Source organism: Chlamydotis macqueenii, chromosome 2, assembly GCF_036417535.1.
Source record: "Chlamydotis macqueenii isolate bChlMac1 chromosome 2, bChlMac1.mat, whole genome shotgun sequence".
Classification (NCBI taxonomy): Eukaryota; Metazoa; Chordata; class Aves; order Otidiformes; family Otididae; genus Chlamydotis; species Chlamydotis macqueenii.
The window spans coordinates 71,278,624-71,298,312 of record NC_141557.1 but is presented as its reverse complement, the minus strand read 5'-3'; the positions used below and the strand labels follow the sequence as shown (position 1 = coordinate 71,298,312).

General features: G+C 37.8%; 1 protein-coding gene across 2 annotated transcripts; it reads right to left on the bottom strand.

Annotated features, from left to right (window-relative positions):
• Positions 1–211: 211 nt before the first annotated feature.
• BLOC1S5 (biogenesis of lysosomal organelles complex 1 subunit 5) lies at positions 212–19,339 on the bottom strand. Of its 2 annotated transcripts, none has more exons than XM_086740229.1 (5): positions 19,204–19,339; positions 17,835–17,917; positions 15,445–15,574; positions 11,174–11,232; positions 212–2,319 (listed from the first exon to the last, which is right to left on the bottom strand). In XM_086740229.1, exons 1-5 carry the CDS (start codon positions 19,313–19,315, stop codon positions 2,140–2,142), a joined length of 564 nt encoding a protein of 187 aa, XP_086596355.1. In that variant the 5' UTR covers positions 19,316–19,339; the 3' UTR covers positions 212–2,139. The 2 variants fall into 2 exon arrangements, with proteins under 2 accessions (XP_086596355.1, XP_086596356.1); XM_086740230.1 differs by lacking the exon at positions 19,204–19,339 and adding an exon at positions 18,611–18,792.
• Between the last annotated feature and the right edge of the window lie 350 nt (positions 19,340–19,689).

The window sequence follows — 19,689 nt, the reverse complement described above, 5'->3', positions numbered from 1 at the left end:
GAAAGTTACTGAACAAAATAATTCAGCAACAGATAGTTTTCAGGTAGTCCCCACAAAGAATAAAAGTATGCCAACAGGCAGAAATACACTATGAAGAAAAGTGTTTTCAAATGATCTTCAGCATAAAAATACCTGTATCATTCTAAAAGAGGAAGACATTTTCAGTGTTAGTATTTAGAAGCTTTCCAAAGAATCAGGAGTATGCATCCCAGAAGATTTTGGAAATATTGCTTTATTTTCCAGTGAATATCCAACTTGCAACACTTGTATCATTGCTTAAGAACCGTCAAATTGACTAAATACTAAAATCTACAGCTCCAGTGCACAGTTAATTAGATATCTAAATCTTAATAAAAATTATCAGTGCAAAAATGAAAATGAATTCAGTATGCAGTTAAATACATTTTGTTATAAAGATATTTGGGCTTTGAATGCCTATACATCAAATAATCTGGTAAGAGAGAAGCCGTTTTCAGTCTGTGCTCAAAACAATCAAAACTATTCCACACCCAATTCCAAAGATAGGCAAGAACTAACTCTTTCTTTTTAAATGAAAGTCTGACCTTAGTTACAACATTCATCATGGGTACATAAGCTGAAAAATATTACAGAGGTCACCTTCTATTTAAATAGGGGTTATTCTAAAAGAGGCTTTCCTATTTTTCATGTGTGGGACACTTTCAAGACATCTATGTTTTTTCCATCCACAACAGAGAATTAACAACATTCCAGCATGTCCCAGTGTCGGTAAGTCCTCTTTTCAGTCCAGATACACGATGATGATTGATGAAGCTGTTGGGCCTACAGTAGCGGGCAGAGCAGCTTGGCAGGAATTCAGTGTTATTGAAAGAAATCTCAAATACTTATTCCATCTCCTCTACTAACTTTAATCACACTATCAACATGCTGCCAGGAACGGAGCCTTGACACCAAGCCATAAACTTACACAAGCAACCATTGTTGGCATATTACTGTTGCAATACAGGTGAAGGGTAAATTCTGTTTATTTTTACCTGTTTCCATTCTATATCGGACAGCAGCTAAATTATGGAAAGATATTTCCTGTACTAACGGCTAGCTTGCAGCAGTTTTCACTGATGTACTATGTCTCATTTTGCTTGGTTAATGAACTGATTAAGTTAACTTCTTCAGTTACACTGCTGTTAACTGCAAGTTTTAAATGAAAAAAAAAGCAATACAGGAGCTTCACATGCCCTGTAAGAGTAAGTTAGCAAGAAAGCAGATCAGTACTACAGACGATTTACCACTAATCTGATCATTTGTTATGCTGATAAAGAAAATCTTTCCTCAATCGCTCTATAAAGTTCTGACAAGCTTATCCTAAGTAAACCAATAGCTTGTCAAATATTTAAGGTAAATACTGTACTAGCTACAAAGCTAATACAAAGATTGATATGCTTCTCATGATTACCTTTGAGCTTATTTTGGCTTTGCTTAGTAAAGCTTAAAAAGAGAGGTCTGAGACATTTACAGGGAGAGAAAAGAAATGGTTGTCCAAGCTCACTTAGCCATTTTTATGTTAGCAAAAGTCATTTAAATCTCAACTCTACTTGATAATACTGAACATACAACCCAAAAGCTGGAATTACAACTGGATTTAAAACTCTGTTGAGATCTTTTAATATCTTCCTTTGAAGCTTCAGCATTCCATAAAATAAGTTTTTTTTTTCCAGAAATCTATGAATGAGAGTTATGGTTTTCCCAGTGAATTCTCAGTTAAATATGCCAGAACCTACTACACCTACTTTTTGGGAAAGGGCTGTGGCTGCACACTGGGATAGTTAATGTTATGTTTGTCTCTTCCCAAATGATATGATACTCTCTGCAGACGGGAGAGAATTCCAGTTTGCAACTCCCTGAGTTGATGTAATCACACAACGTAATTTCCAGTTCCACCTTCCAACAAACGAAGAAACATTGGCATTCCACTTGCCCTGAACAAAACACGCATAGATAGGCACTTAAGCTGATAGTAAGCAAATCTCTTCTTCCCGTACTAAATCTGTAGAGGAAATTCTTCTTCTATCTTCTTTGTTTCAGCTTTCCAAAAGAATCTCAATTTAAGTCAGAAGCAACTGAGTATTGGCACAAACCCAGCATTATTAACAAAGAAAGGTCTTAAAAGGAAACATATTTGGCCAGTTCCTTCTCCATTTCAGAATACTGCTCTTTGAGGCGCTCCATAGCTTTTCTGTGCTCTTCGTCCACCTCTGCTTGTTTGTTTTGTTGCTCTTTCATGAATTCCTCCCAGTGGGCTATGCGCTTCTCTTCACGAGCCATCAGCTTGTCTGCCTGAAGCTGAGAGAAGTTTTAACAATAATTTCCAGATTAAAACAGAGAATTTAATGAAATTTACATAATGTTAGAGTATCAGAGAAACTGGGCTTTTACTTCAGTAGAGGAAAGTGAAACTAGCAAGAAAATACATGAAAAGCTGAAACTAAAAAGAACAAATTTATTTTTATAAAGAACAGTCAACCCAAAACAAACAGTAAAATGAGTATGACACTATTAACATGATAGCATTAGCAACAAGAGCTTTTCTATGCTACAGCCTGGTGAAAAATAAATAAATAAATAAACGGAAAGACACGTTAAAGTTAGTAGCTCGCCTAGTTCGCTTCTGCTAGTTTCTAGAGATCATACTTGTTGCATTATTTTCTCTGCTGTTTACCCTCAATGTTAGAAGTACTGTAAGTAGCTGACATAAATCTGTATCTTCTCACAAAGATTTTGATTTTCTTTTAAAATGAACTTCTGATTTTGGGAACACAGTAGTGAGTGTTTTTAACCCCTTAGTTATGGGGAAAAAAAAACCCCTCAAATCAATAAATGGACATTGCGGTTCCCCCCTCCCCCTCCTTTTCTTGTGTTTACACAGAAAGAAGCTGCCTAACCAAAAAAGAAATAACTTAAACAAAATGCAGCTAACATTTGATTAAGTGGTCTTAAAGAACCAACAATCTGCATCTAGTACAGCAAGTACCGGCAGGTCTATGTTATATGTGATACAGACTAAAAATGCACTGGAAGCATTACTGTGTCCGACTTATGAGGAAAACTCTAGGCCCATTACATTTCATCTTTGTGAGTGCTAGACAGAATAAAAATTTTTAGAGAGTTATGCGTGTCTAATTATTTAGGTACATATGCATTGCCAGAGATTAAAGGATCCACTTCAACATTTAAGACAACATTTGAGATTTTATGTCAAATATGTGTAAATAGAATGCTTCTATGATTCACAACAAAATATGATGGTTAATAAAACTCCTATAAATTATGCCAGCCAATCCTTCAACATATTGCTCCTCTTTTCTTGACATTTGCTACTTTCAACTTGAATGTCTCATTTGTTGAAACAAAAGTACTTTCTACATTCTTGAATACATTTTAAAAACTAGAAACAAACCACATTTCTATTTTACCAGAATGCTTAGGTTCAGCATAGTCATCAGATACTGGTCTTGATGAAAAGCCTCTAGAACTAAAAGGGAAGAGTGAAATAGAATATAACAACATAGATATTCAATGTTTTGAAACTGGCAGCTAGTGTTTCTGCTTTAGCCAGCTAGCTCTCAGTGTGATTAATGTCTTCCTTTATACATAAGTTATTTTTCCCCTCATACTTTCATACTGCTTGGCTCCTGGTAAGTCTGATTTCTTTCACTCTCTTATCTTGAAAAAAAAAACCAACCAAAACCAAACTCCAAATTAAGAAAAAAAAAATCCAGCTATCTAGAAAGAGAGATCATACACACATCCAATATGCATGTCAAAATGAGATATAGTTCTGTGGATTGCTTGCATACAGTATTAACAGTCTGGCCTCCTTATATTATAGATGCTGAAGTTACAATAAATCTAGGCATTTGTTCTTAGATTTGCTCCATCTTCCAGCAAAAGAGAGGATTCATCCTTTTTTTTTCCCCCCTTGTTTTTTCCTCCTTATTAATATATCAGCAATGACTATTTTCTATCTACAGTACTTCTGTATAGGAATAAATACTATTATACAGCTTTAGCAGACATCTAGCATTTTTGTCAACTAAAGGCAGTGGAAACCCAGTTATGTATTCTTCAACACTCCCTATGCATTGCTCATCATGGTTTAAGTCACTATTTTTGCCATGTAGCATTTTATATACACTGTAACAACATTATGCCAAGATCACTTTTGTTTTCAACAGATGTAATCTCAGCCTCTAACAAAATACATCAGGATATACTAATAGTTTGACTAGTATGCTACTTCACATTCAACAGGTTTTAAAACTGTTGGTGCATCACACACTTTTTGACAGGATTATGCAGTACCTACCCAAACTGTATTTCAGCTAGACTAATCCATGCTCCTCACAACACAAATAGTTTGCAAGAAACATGAAACTTCATGTTGGTACTTGCTATTTTCATTTTCCACTGCACCATTTCTATCCAAGCATATAAAATAATTCACCGGTAAAACAACGAAGGACATTTCTAGAACATGAGATAGTTTAGTTTACTAAAAATCTATGGTCTAACTCCTTTCTTCTCCCAACAAACCTCTTACATTCCCCTGCTCAATCAGTCTTTAGCTTGTTCTGGCACAAGATAAAGGACATTGTGAAATAAAGGGATATTAGCAGCCAGGCAATGTACATTGCCTAATCTATATCTAAATAAAAAACAAACAAACAAACAAAAAAAAAACCAGTTGAGTGCTGAGAAGCAATTGCTGTAAGTGCTCATTCTTTAAATATATAAATGGAAGCAGCATTCTACTGAAGTAGTAATTAATTTTATGGAGTAAGACTTATGTTGGAAATAAAGTAATTCCATATAATTGCAATTTACATCTTTAACAAAGGAAACAGTCGTAGATATGAATAAACACTTTAAAAACCAGAAAAATAAAATTAAGATACGTTAGAGCAAGCAAGAAAGCAAGAATGACAAGAAATACCAAATAAAAGACACCAAGAACTTGAATACTGTTTTCACTCCCCCACCCTGGTAACAATTTGGAAAACCCCACTGTAGAAGCTCCGTACACACCTTGGGCACTGCAGCTCTCCTTCCTAGAAAACAAATTCAAACCCAACTGTCCTCTGCAGCACCTCCAGATCATTAACACAGATGGCTGCTGAGCGGATACGTTTGTCGGTGCAAGACAGTCATAATCTTGAAACCAACATTCCTATTCCTACCAGACGAAGAGCTATGTGAACAGCAAAAATAACAAAATGTGATTCTTAATGGATGTAGGCCTTAGGATACAAATCTTTCAAACAAAGCATATGTTGCAGTGTAAACTTGCGTCATATTAGAAGTTAAAGAATCCATACAAGAGAGATCTATGAACGCATGAGCTGTGGTATAAGCTTCAACAGGCACTTCAACCTTGTTAGGCATCACAGAACAGTAGGAAAGAGAAATCCTGACCAAAGACAAGTTCCTCCCACACCCATATCCAATTGCAAGACCAAAGCTGTAACAGATACCATCCCTGCAGCTAAGGTACTAAAAGGCTTCCCTCGTCTAAGCTTTCTCCACTGTTTCATAACAGCTGCTATTGCGGTGCAGCCTTTCGCTTAGCAGAACATCACTAACAGTCTCTTGAGGACCCGGGCTCCCACACAGGACATCAACATCTAGCACTTCAGCCACAAAAAGATTCAGTTTCTCAGCACAGAAGATGACTTTCACACTGCAGCTCTGCAAGCATCCTTCAGGTTCGCCCTATATTGTGCTTTCTTACCACAATGCTCTCCACTCCTACCACATCCTCTTCATATCCAGTGCTATTAACTTCATTGCTTTATTCAATCAATCACAATACACAAGAGTAAAAACTAATGTAATCAAGGCACTATGCAAAAAATATTGTGCTCTAACTGTAGCTGTAGCACAGCTAGAAAGCATAGAGGTCTATATAGGTAGATGAATAATCTCTCCTGTTAAATATGCCACTGGTAGTCATGAAAAATCTTTAAAATACAAAGTTTTTAAAGATGTATAGACATTTTGGCATGGATTTGTATTGGTTAAGTCAAAACTCACTCTCAAAAAGCAAACAATTTCCAAAAGTTAGCATAATTACGTATATCAGTCATCTGTAGAGAAAATACTCTGTATATTCTGTACTATCAACTCATAATTCCCAAATTTATAGATTTGCAAAAAGTTTTTCAGAAAACAATACACATAGAATTTGCTAGTGTGCCTGGCAAATTAATTTCCAAGGTGATTTCGTAAAGGTGATGAAAATAACATCTTTATTTTAAGATAACAGAACTTCAGGTTATTTTCCATCAATTCGTTATTTAAGAAGCTTTCCAATGGTGTACTACGTTTCTCACTCCTCAAAATCTTACTATTTAAAACCAAAGAAAAGACCTCAATCTATTCAAATATTAATACAAATCAGTGCTGCTATCTTAAGCGTCAGGATCCCTAGTTATGAAGCGTTAATTCACTGCACATGCTGAGTAGAAAAGAGCATGTGAACATCATTTAAAAGGAACAATCTTTGAAACACATACCTTCTCTTGCTGAATATGAACTGAAAATTGAAACAAAAAGTTAAGGCTCTAGGTATCTCCTACAGCTTGCTGACACAAGTATGACAACAGTAAGAAGAATCATCAGTCTAGACATCCGTACCACCTCAGTGATGCCGATATACACAAAACTCCAACAATTCTTCTATAAGTTAAAAACAAGTTATCATTACTATAATGTCAGTAGTTTTTGCATGTTCTCAGAAACTTTGTATTCAGGAAATGCTTAAAAGCATTCTGAGCAACCTCAAGCATGTTACTGTGTCTCAGTAGTTTAGGTTTGAAAAAAAAAGAAACCAACAAAATTCAGTCCTAAGAGAATAAATATATTCTAATTAATTATCAGTCCTCCAAATTTGTAATCTCTATGTACAAGGTAAAAAAGCCAGCCATATCCAGACTAGTCTATATTTTGAGATGTTAAGAGATAAAATATCTTTTTACTGAAAAAAATCTAATTCACATTATCTCAACTGACAAGACAGTCTTGGTATTACAGAGCTACAGAATATTCCAGGATCAGCCTCTACAGTTTCCCTAACCTCATGTATTTTCTGGGCAAGTGAAAAGAGAGAACTGAAAACCTTCTGCTTGACATTTACCCTGATGGCGGAGACCTATTCCCAGTACATTGAATAATTAAGTTCTAGATAACTAATGCCAATAACTATCTTGAATATTAAAACAGTTTATTATTCTTAGATGCTTTTTTAGTCAGCTGTTTCAAAGGAATACAGAACGGATACACACTCTTTATCTGCTTGGTTATTGTGTAGATTGAAAAGAGTAACACTGTCATTTATATATACATACATATATTTATAAATCTGAATTAATCAATTCAATGACTCATGTCAAATATCTTAACTTCCAAGTCAAACAATAACCCAAAGACCTTCAGCAGTTGGGCCCCCATAGGTGACATAACATGTATTAAGAGAGTAAGAACTTGAAATTGCTGTTGCATACTGATGGTCAGTTAGGAAGCACTTAGGTCTTATCACAGAACACAAAATTTAACATGCATTTTGAATAAATACATATTCATATTTCAAGAAGGTAGAAGGATTTTTCCCCCCCCCCGAAAAAACTACTTGCAGTAGTAATAAGTACCTTCTGGTCTGTTAAAATTAGTATTTTTTACTGACATGAAGAAGAAAATAATGCCTGGATTTTGAAAATGCAGGTACAGTTGCAGGAGAAAGTAATTCCTTTTTCTCCTTTAAAAAAAAAAAATATATATATATAAATTTGGAAGAACAGTAATGCAGTGTTAATTTTCATTATTTTTAAACTTGTAAATTTGCCAGATCCACCCAATTACGTAAAAGTTAAATTAAAATAAATTCTGACCCATGCACAGTCAGCAAAACACTTAAAATCAAATATAGACTTACAGAACTCCCAAATTGCTGAAAACTTCTAATTACAACTTTTGGATTGCTGGTAATGTTTAAAAAAAACCCAAAATAGACACCTTGTTTTTCAGGTTTCATTCTTTTGTTTCCAGGGTTGCCAAGTACTGTAACTTGTAAACTAACAAAATATCACAAAAACCAGTGCATACTAACATGAAAATCAGTATACTTTCATAGAACAGCTTTTCAGAGTATTGGGTAATTCCTACCTTTTGTCATTTCAAAAAACTGCTAAAACAAACAAACAAATCTGTAAAATAACTATAGTCTAAACTCACAAGTTTAGCTAGGAATCAAAAAAAAAAAATGAGTCTCTCATTAATTAACTATATATTGTAATGTTTTAAGCATTAGACAATCCAACATTTCCTGTCATCCTATCTATGTTAGTGACTGGCACTTGCTATCATCTACTGCACAGAAAACCAAACATTTTCACCCCACCTGAAAGGATATACAAGGTAGTTCAAATGGTATTTCTCCATGGCTGTTAATTCAGCAAAATGTGGATAGATCTTTTTGTTTGTTTGTTTAATCAGAGAACCATCTCCTCCACCCCGAAACACTCTGAGAACTCCAGCCCTATCCTCCTATAAAGTTTCCAACTCCAAACTCACTGATACAGCTTTGTCCTGTTTTGGTTGCTGGTTATCAATTTTTTTCAGCAATTCCTCTTCTCCAAACAGTATTTCGGCGGTTCTGCTAGAAGTTACTTCAGTCATCCAACAGAATACAAGTCAGAGCAAGCTGTTAAACTTCACTTTCAGACGTAACCTGAATACTTGTCCTCAATTTCTGTCTTTCAGAAGTTATATTTATTTATAAATACAAGAGTTTGGGAAACTCCAACCAAGCTCAGAACCTGTTCTATCTTTTTAACAATGTCTACTACTTTTATGAGTAATTTTTTTAATAAGACATTCAGACGACTAAATTTGGAAGATTCTCAGCTTCCATGTTCATATAAGAAGTTGAAAATAGTTTTGAATTAAAGTTTCATAATGTGGTTTAGATAAAAACAAAAGCTCATCTAAATTGCAAACATAGTTGCTGCCTTATTAATTCCTGTTCTGGGAATTCCCTTTGGTTTGTTAGCATATTACAATGTATATACACTACATATTTTGGCAGTGACGTCTTTCACATTTCTTTTACATCAACACCTAAGTTCAGACATCAGTTATTTGGAAAAAATCTAATCTGATAATGAAGACATTTTTTCATTCAACAGTGCACTGCCTCACATCGGTTGGACGTATTTATTTCTATCCTTACTGTCATCAGTTATGCAAAAAATCAACATTTGTAAAAACACCATTTTTTTCAGTAAACTTTGGTTTTAATATTACTTGGGCTATTTTTGCTGAAATGAAATAACACAAACAAAAACCCAAACCAAAAACCCCACCATTTGAGGCAGACACAGGCTTTGAAGAATGTTACTACACTAGTTCATGCTACAAGCAATTAAGAGGTAAGACCTTAATGGGAAGTGCTAGGTAGCTTCCAATATAAGCTTGTACCCTACTACATAAAAATATTTCAAATAAAAGAAAAAAATAAGTATATAGTATACAAAAACGTGTTCACAAAATTTCTTGAAGTCTTTTGTAGTTTCTCCCACAAGCTTGAAGTGATCCACAGCTTGAACTATTAGTCAAATATTACTGATCTGGATGGGAAGATTACTCAACAAGACAAGGGAATTTAGGAATGACTCCTTCAGTGATGCTCCTGTAATCATAAATTGCTTTAAAAACTAAGTGAGAATGCGGTATATCATTTCCCTTATGTTACTTGGCTGAAATGAACTGCAAAAACAGACAATTAGTAAATAATCTTAAAATTAATTCATTTTTTGCTGAATAGAATGAATTACACTGAGGGTGGCTAACAGTAATCACTTGACACTAGATCTTACCAAAACCCCATTATTTTCTCAGAACATGTGATTTCAGAAAGAAAAGGAAAAATTTTTTTTCCTCAAGAAGCTGAACTACGGTGACACCTTTTATCTGTAATTTTAGTAAGTCACCTAACTGTTACTACCGACATTTGGAAAGTTTCAAGTCAAAAAGTTTTACTATGCAAACTTAAAGAAATACTACGAATCCTGAATAGCTATTAGCATTGCTCCACTGCACATTAAAAAAATCTGAGTGGAAATACACAGCTAATATTTTAAAACACAATAGTTACCATTCTTATTAAGTGACTGTTCATTTTATAAGTTATAAAACTTTTTATTAAAGTTTTACTTCAAACAAACAGTAGCAAAACTATAGGAATTTCCCACTTCAGCTCTCTACCAGTTTCCTCACTAGTATTAGGCAGAAGCAAACCCTGACAGGGTTCAGCAGTGTGCTATTCGCACAGTACCAGTAGTCAAATGCAACTGGACTGCCCATCTTCATCAATTACAAAAAGGAAAGACAAACATGACTATCAGCTTACATAAATCAACATGCAGCCTGTTTTGTGTGGCGGCCACTGAAACGTCTTCAGTTTTTCTGAACTAAATTATTATAAACAACTTTTTGCAAATTAAAAGATAACACAGGAATACAATCATGAAGGAGTAATGGGAAAACACGAAATTAATTTCTTGTATGGTTTTCCAAATTTCAGATTCAAAGCACATGTATTTCAAATGAGCAAAGTGCAGCCAACTGAAAAGATTCCAATGATTCGTATGTTCCTATAATATAGCCCTTCATTAAATAACCCATCCACAAGTGAAAAACACACTTCCTTTTCAACAAGCAATATGTATAATACGGTCAATGTTCTCAGCTAACTAGGAAAGATTTACATTTCCATTCTGGTAGGTTAGTAGGTGTTTTTTGTTCCACAGAAAATAATTTTTTTTATATTTAAGCTTTCCCTGTATGTGACAAATATTATAGTCTGAGTGAGGATGGAAAATAAAGCAAAGGAAATAAAATAGTTTCCACACATCAGGAGATTGTAGGAAGAGCTAGTGATCCATTAACTTTGCAGTGGAGCACATACATGCCACTGCAGTATATAAGTGCAGAAATCATCCCAAAATAAGTTTTACTGCAAGTATATAAAGTACAGAAAAGTATGCTTTTAAGTTTTGCTATACTCAAGGCAGTTAGACTTGCTGTAGAAGCGCAAGACTCTTACTTAGATCACATTATAAAAATCTATCTATCCGTCCTTTACCTTCCTCTCTTCATGCTCCCTCTCCTGGAGTCTATGGATCATATCGCTGGCAGCTTGCACTGAAATAACAAATTGCAGTAGATCAGTCTGCCATTCTAAATCAAAGAAACTCGCCTGAAAGGGATTGAAAAGACATGAGGCTGTTGCAAGTCAAAGATTACATTCCACTGTGTCACTTAACTCTGCACAAAAAAGATTTGCCAGTACTTGCCAAAAATGCTTTACACTGGTAACTGTATGTAGGCATATCACTGTGTTCAACCCTTGTGCATCCTAGAAGCTAAAAAGAGAAAGGCAGCTAAGTCCTCTTGTGCTTCCACTCCTTAGCATTGCTGACGAGCTAGAGTGCACTACCCAGCACCTCAGAAGACATAAAAAAACCTCTCAAGTCAGTAAGCAGAAACAGGTGAACAAGCTCTGTGTTTCAGTTGTTGGTTTTTTCCCCTTGTTTTTTCCCCATCAAATGTAAGAAGTCATTCAGTATAAACAATTTACATGGAGAACATCTTTATGCTGGAGCCAGCCTCTTCTCTCGTGAGACTAAGACTAGGAAAACTTGTCAACGGAAATGGGAACTGTATTCCTATGCAGGTATTTTTCCTAACTTATTTAAGACTTAATTAACGCAGAATGAAATAAACTAATTTCCCCAAAGCAGTTATATCTCCCACTAACACATCCTAGCATTGAGAAATCCCTTATTTATTTATCATCATCTTAAAGCCAGCGACTTCTCACACCAGGAAGCAAGCTGCTGCCCCCCTGAGGACTTCCAGTTACAGAACAGGTCCACTGCCCCTGTAGCTGATGAGGAGCTGGAAGCACCACGAATTCCAGCACCTCTGGTGGCTGAGCCTGAGCTACTCAGGACAATAAGAAGACAGAGACAAGTGATAGTTGTAACAGACTCTCTACAGCAGGGGATGGAGACTCCCCACCTGTTGATACGATTTGTCATCTAGGAAGGTTTGCCATTTGCCAGGAGCTAAAATTTGGGATGTTGTAGAGAGGCTACTGAGGCTCGGACTATTACCCCTGGTGGTCTTCCATGTAGACACTAGTGGTACTTAGGGTGACCAGAGAAAGATCAGGAATTACTACAGGGATCTTGGGACAGCGGTCAAAGGCAGGCGGGTCCAGGTAATGCTCTCTTCGACCTTCCTGGTGAGAGGGATTCAATGCATCTTTGGAGCTAACAGCTGGTTGCACAGTTGGTATTGGTAGCAGGATTTTAGTTTCTATATGAAATGGGTCACAAGACCCATCCCGAGCATCAACAGCTGCTTGAAAGCAATGGGATCCACCTGACTAAACAGTGCAAAAGTATCTTTGCCAACAGGCTGACCAACCTGGTAAGGACAGTTTTAAACTAGAAATTATAGGTGAAGGAGTGACTCCTCAGAAAAAGAAAGTAAGGAAATTGGAGATAAGAGTAGGCAAACTAAGTGTCTGGGATGACGGTAAAAAAAGAGATGCAGCACCTTTTTCAAGGATCACCTCCTCCAAGCTCAAGAAAGGTCCATCCCGACAGGTAGAAAATGAAACACAGGCAGCAGGAGGCCTGCATGGATGAGCAAGGAGCCCCTAACTGAATTCAGACTTAAAAGGAATTTTATAGGAGGTGGAAGCAGGAGCAGGTGACCCAAAAGGAATACAGAGTTCCTGTCTGATTGTGCAGAGACAGAGTTAGAAAAATCAAGGCTGATCTGAAGTTAAATTTGGTGAGGGTTGCAAAGGGCAACAAGAAAAGATTCTACAAGTATGTCAACAGCAAAAGGAGAACTAGGGAAAATGCAGGCCCTCTGCTGAATGGGGCAGGGGAGCTGGTGGCAAAGAATATGGAAAAGGCCAAGGTACTCAATGTCTTCAGGAATCTCAGGCCCCTGAGACGAGAGGGAAAGTCTGGAGCAAAGAAGACTTACCCTTGTGAAGAAGGATCAGGCTAGGGAGCACTTAAACAAACCGGCAATATTTAAGTCCGTAAGGCCTGACAGGTTGCATCCATGAGTGCTGAGAGAGCTGGCTGATGTCACTGCAAGGCCACTCTCTCTCTTTGAAAGGTCATTGCCACTGTGAAATGTTCCTGAAAACTGGACTCCTGTCTGCAAGAGGGAAGATCCAGAGAACAACCAGCCAATCAGCCCATCTCAGTCCTGGGAGAAGTGATGGAAAAAACCCTCCTGGAAGCATTTCCGAACACATGAAGGAGAAGGTGGTGATCAGGAGTAGTCAGTACAGATTTACTAACAGGAAACCATGCTTAACTGATGCAACAGTCTTCTACAATGCAGCTCATCCTCACAGATGAGCTAACAAAGTATGGGTTAGGTAAGTGGACAGCGATTGAAAACCGGCTGAACAGCCAAGTCTAGAGCCTGTGGTTAGCAGCACAAAGTCAAGTTGGAGGCAAGCCACCAGTGGTTACCCCCAGGGGTCAACACTGCTGCCCATACTGTAACCTCTTCATCAGTGATTCAGATGCTGGAGCAGAATGCAACCTCAGCAAGTTTGCAGACAATACAAAACCAGGAGTGGCTGACAGATTATATGCTTGTGCTACCATTCAGAGGGAGCTTGAGCAACTGGAGAATTGAGCTGAGAGGAATTTTATAAAGTTCAGCATGGGGAAATGACAAGTCTTGCACCTGGGGAGGAACAATGCCAGGCAGCAATACAAACTGAGTACCAGCAACACAGCCTTGCAGCAAAAAAAGAGCGGCCAACAGCATCCTGAGCTGCATTAGGAAAAGCACAACAGGTCAAGGGAGGTGATCCCTCCTCTCTGCTCAGGCTGCACCTGTGGTAGTGTGTCCACTTCTAGGTTCCCCAGAAAATGAAAGAGATGGACTTACTGGAACAAGTCCAGTATGTGACCACAAAGACAATTAAGGGAGTGGAGTATCTTTCATATTAGAAGAGGCTGAGAGGGCTCAGACTGTTCAGGCGGGAGAAGAGAAGGCCCGGGGGGGTCTCATCAACATCAATAAATATCTGATTGAAGAGAATGAAGAGGAAGGAGCCAGACTCTCCTCTAGTGCTCAATGACAGGACAAGAGGCAATTGGCACAAACAGAAACACATGAGATTCCATCAGAACACAAGAAAATGCTTTTTTTTTCCCCACAGTGAGAGTGGTCAAACACCGGGACAGGTTTCTCAGAGAGGTTGTGGAACCTGCATCTGTAGAGATATTAAAAACCCAACTGAACACAGCCCTGGGCAATTGGCTCTAGCTGCCTGCCCTTGTTTGCACAGTGAGACTGGACAAAATGACCTCCAGAGATCCCTTCCCACCTCAACCATTCTGTGGTTCTACTACTTATGATATATTGCACAGCTGACCATCAGAAAGTCAGGGAGTAATATCCTCCACTCCATTTAGAAGGTATTACAATGTGTGCCTTATTTGCATGACTAAATTCCAAGTTTCAAATAACTTCCTGCCACGGCTTTATGTGCACAGCATCATCTACCATTTGTTACTCTGCCAGATGCCATGTAAATAAGTTACATGAAATTAAATGCTTATACAACATGCTGTACCCAAAATATAACAAAACCCACGCTGGCATGTTCCAACCGCATAAATTTGGCAGCTAAAGCTATATAGCCACACTCCCTTAAGATATCTTTTGAGAAGCTATCCTTCTTCTGAATGATTAAGAAGAAAAAAAGATACTGAAAAACTAGTACAACAAAACTTAAACTTTATTTTAAAATCTGAGCAATAAAAAAAAATATATTAGATGGTTATAATGATGAAACTAGGATTAGCATACAGCAATTATTACTATTACTTTATTTATGACTAAAGATAATAATAACAGTACATTTCATAGGTATACAGCAGCAAGTTTTTTTTTTAAATCACAGGGGGCAGTATTATGCTCTCCTATGGGAAAATTAAGAAATTTAAAGGTCACACCACAGCATACTTGCAACAAAACAGAAAGCTGAAATGTTGTCTATGGCTTTAGCCAATGTGGAGCACTACTCTGTTTCTCAGTGAGTAGCAAAAGATTGAACTGAAATACCTTCTACTTAAATCAACAAATAGCTTTAATGTAACCTTAGTAAAAGCTATTTTGGTTGGATCAATAAATGTTTAAAAATGTCTCTGTTGCTTGTTTTTAAAATTAGAACAGAGCACATAAATGGTAGAAAATTTATCCAAGGATGGTAATTTTTCCACAAATTATATTTTGAAACCAAACGATTTAAATCATTCCTGAAAATGATGCAACAAGGGAAATAAGAAGCAACGTGCTTACATCTCTTGAATGCTTCATTCAAATTGTCATGCATTTGCTGCTCACACTTTGGAAGAATGTGTTCATTTGTTTCAAAGATTGTGTTCTTTAGATTTTCAAGTACGCGTAGTTCTCGGAGGCCACGTTTTTCCTGTTAGAAGAATTGAAAGAAAATGAGTGGCTAGAAACAAAGAATGCTACTTTCCAAAATAAGATAGTTTCCCAGTTGATAAACTAATAACTTGATCTCAAAGATTATACCATTGTCTATTAAAGCGTTACTTCATTTATTTAGCACTATTGATAAAATCAGTTCTGTGAAAAAAGAGAGTAATGATCCATTCTTCACATCAAAATACAGGAACACTTTGAATGACACTGCTGGTCCTTGTGAGAAAAGTTAGTATTTACTACTGACAACACTGTATGGAAAAAAGTGTTGTTTTCTGTAGATAATTTACAGCATATCAAAAACAACAGAGAAAAACAGAGCTTGAAAGTATTGCATTTTTATAACTCAGCTGTTACAGAGAAATAACATAGCAGTGATTTCGCTTGCTTGACGTCTGACCTTCCAGATTTAGCACAGTATGAGGTTAAAACAATGCAAGTAAAACAATGTAAGCAAAATTGTTTTTACTGAAGTAAAGCAATGAAGTAAAGACTAAAAAATAACGTAACACAGATGACTACAGAGGCAGCCCTTCTTCTGGATCACTGCTGATCATGATTAATTACAAGAACAAGTTTTTGCCTTATTGCTTACATTAAAAAAAAAAAGTATCAATTTTTCTGAAGTCATAGCAGTACTCCCACTCTAAATTTCACCTGCACTTTCCTTTAGACAATTAAAAGAATTCCAAAATCTGCTCCAGGCTGCCATCTGCCTCCTTTTCCCCTGCACTTCAGAGTTATAAGTAGAGTTGCACACTAACAGTCCTGTAACAAAAGTTGCTAATCATAAAGCAATTCCAGATAAAAAAAAAAATACTGCATCACATGAAGTGGGCAATTGGATGGCTATACCCATTTTAAAACTTCAGAAACAGAGGCACAGACAAGTAAAGTTGCTTAGTTAAACAGGTTCCAGACTTCCAAATGCAAATCTACATTCTTTACATACTAGATGCTAATTATTCAAAGAAGTAGCTTATGTCCTACTACAACCAAAAAAGCATCTGATATCTCAAAGCTAGAAACAAGTCTAATTTTTGGAAGGAATTCTAAGTTACAAAAATGTAAATAATCCTCTGCTTTGCTACTTTACCCCTAAAAGCATAAACTAGTAATTAAATTTCAATAAAAGATCTAATATATGAAATTTGTCTAAAAAATAGAACATGCCACTGATACTGATGCAATGAGAGAAATATATGAATTATAAATATATGAGTTATAATTTTGTAACTGAATTCAAAATTTTCCTTCCTATGAAAAGCCACGTAAAATTATTTACTGCCTCCTATAACTTATTTAGGAAAGGCAGAGAAATCATTCCTTACAACTCTCAAGCCCATAGGATACACATCCAATGAGATTTTAGTTCACGTACTTAATTGCTAAACCAGTATAGAGACAATATTAGACCTGGCTGAAGTACCAGCTACAATGTGTGTGCGCGTGGGAAGACATTTTAATGTCATTTAAAAAAAAAAACAGCTCTGCACACTAGAAGTTGGTGGTATAGCTATATTTTCAGGACTAATTTTAAGATTTTTAAATCCCACATTCTCTAAGAATTAAAATATACTCAGAAACAGCCTTTTGTTGACACAAGATTCTACTTTTCTGAACTCCTGCTGCCATCTTGTGGAAATAGTGTTGCACTTTCCAAGCAGAGTTGTATATATAAATACTTTTACACCTTCAGTACTTAGCTTTGTTTGCAGCCCATCAGATAACATTCATTAAATTTTCATGATTTTCTTACTTTGCATAAAATGTTGCTCTTCTCTTCCAAAAATATTACTCTCATGGAACAGAAATTAAAGAAAAAATAGATTACAACTATGCTAACTGAATCCAACTGAGGCACAAAGCAGTTTCTTAATCAGATGTAAATCTGTATCGGCCAACAATATTTTTCTTGAACCAACAAGAACTTCTCTATGATGTTAGGATTGCACCATTCTCCTAGATCAATATTCCTGCCAGTCTTTTGCAGGAAAAATATCTAAGCCCCTTTCAAAACGTTTTTAAAAAAAAAAAAGACAAATTTCTGCATTGTTTACTAAAGATGCAGACAGATATTATAAGTTTGTTAATTATTTTGAACAAGAAATACATGTAAATTCCTTCTGAAGAAAAAGACATACATATTATCATCACTAAAAACTTAAATTTTTACGTGTTAAAACTGTTTAAAGTCTCAGACTCTGAAGGCTACAGTACTCAAATATACAAATACTCACTTCAAATTCTTTAACAAAGTAACGTATTTCTCCCTGAATTACTGGTCTGTGATCCAGTAGTCTTGAATAGATTTCCCCAACATCTAGAAGATTAACAAAAGTCAGACTTTTAGCTTTTCTCTCATGCTCCATACTAGGCTACACAACAGAAAGTAACACACCATACTGCAATGTAAGAGGTATGACTGCTCACCAAATACATATAAAATCAAAAGAGCATCAGAACAATATTTGTTGGCTATCCTATCTATTCAGTAAACAACTAACTACGATAAAATGCAATGTCACAGCCACCATTCTGTGAAGGTGAATGTTCTCCTCTGTCTCGCAGCACCCTGTCTCTGTCCTCCTCCTCAGTCCAGCTTCTATATCTGACCGTTAAGGGTGGCAAAATTTTGATGCAGAGCAGAACTAAAGGCTGCAGTTCAACAGAGATTCACAGCTTAAGATGTGGGAGTTTTCTGCTGCGAGAGACAAGAGGAAAGACCGCTGTCAAGAAAAATTGTTAGCATTTTCTTGTATTCAGAGTGAAAGACTTGAAACTTACTCTTGAAGAAGACTTACAATATAAATATGTATGAAAAATAAGCTTGGCTATCGTACAGGGAAAAAAACCTACTAAATTTAAAAGCACTCTGATTGCATAGCATTTAAATACTATTTCAAGAAATATTACAGTGTAGTTCCAAAAACCACTTTAAAGCGATACTGAACTGGCACTGCCATCTAAAGGAAGAGCCCTACTTTTTCTCCTCCCTCCCCCTGTTTACTCCTACCTGTGGCTCTCCCTCTCGACTGTATCCACATGTATTTATTTGTTCAACACCCTGAAACGTACCCCATTAAAAACAAACAAACAAACAAACAAACAACTGTAGAACTGTTATTTCAAATCTGGGGACTGACACGGTTACAGTAAACAACGCAGAGGCTAAAACACTTCCAAGTTCAAACGCTTCTGTGCACAGATTCACTGGGACAAAACGCGGGTATTCGGACGAAGAGCACAAGAGCAAGAGCTTCCCAGGAAACTTCACGCCAGCGGGAAGGGCTCGGTGGCCGGCTCAGCTTCCCCAAACAACGCCACACAGCTACCCCAGCTTCAGACTCCCAGAGACAAAAGCCAGCCAAGGCCTTCCAAGCGCCCAGCTTCAAACCTCGGGACGCTCCACGCAGCCGCCGGGGGCTGAGGCGGGAATTTACCCGGGAAAGCTGCTGGGAAGCGGCGGTTAACGCGCCCCTCCGCACCCGAGCGCCGCCCTGCTAGAGGGACCCGCTAACGGCCCGGGCGCGCGTGTCACACCCGCCCTGCACTGTGCACAGCGGGCTCGGCCACCGCAGGGGCCCCGGTACCGGCCCCGCTCCTTACCCTTGATGATGGGCTGAATCAGGGAGCCGGCCGCCAGCGCCTCTCGCTTCCTGTCACCGGGCAGCGAGGCCGCCCCGCTCCGGCTAGGGGACGCGGGACCAAGCCCGCTCATGGTGCACGGCGGCCGGCGGGCAGCCCGGCCCTTCCCCGCCCTTACGCCCAACTTCCGCCTCGCCCAGGGAGCCTCCCTGTGAGGTCATCGCCGCGCGCCGGCCGCCCCGACAGCGGCCGTTGCTGCGGCAACGGCGGGCCCGGGCCTCCTACTGCCCCCGGGGCCGTGCGGGTACCGGCCTTCTCCGGCGGCGGCCGCTGATCCTCCCCCTTGCCGAGCACGGGCAGCCAGAGTCATCCTCGGTACGGAAGCCGGCACCTGGCTTTCACCGGGCCCTGCGCCGTGCATCCCCGAAAACGAACACACAAACCTACCAAACAAACCCAACGGAAATAAACCCTCTGTACTTGATTTTGTTTGTTTGTTTGTTTTAA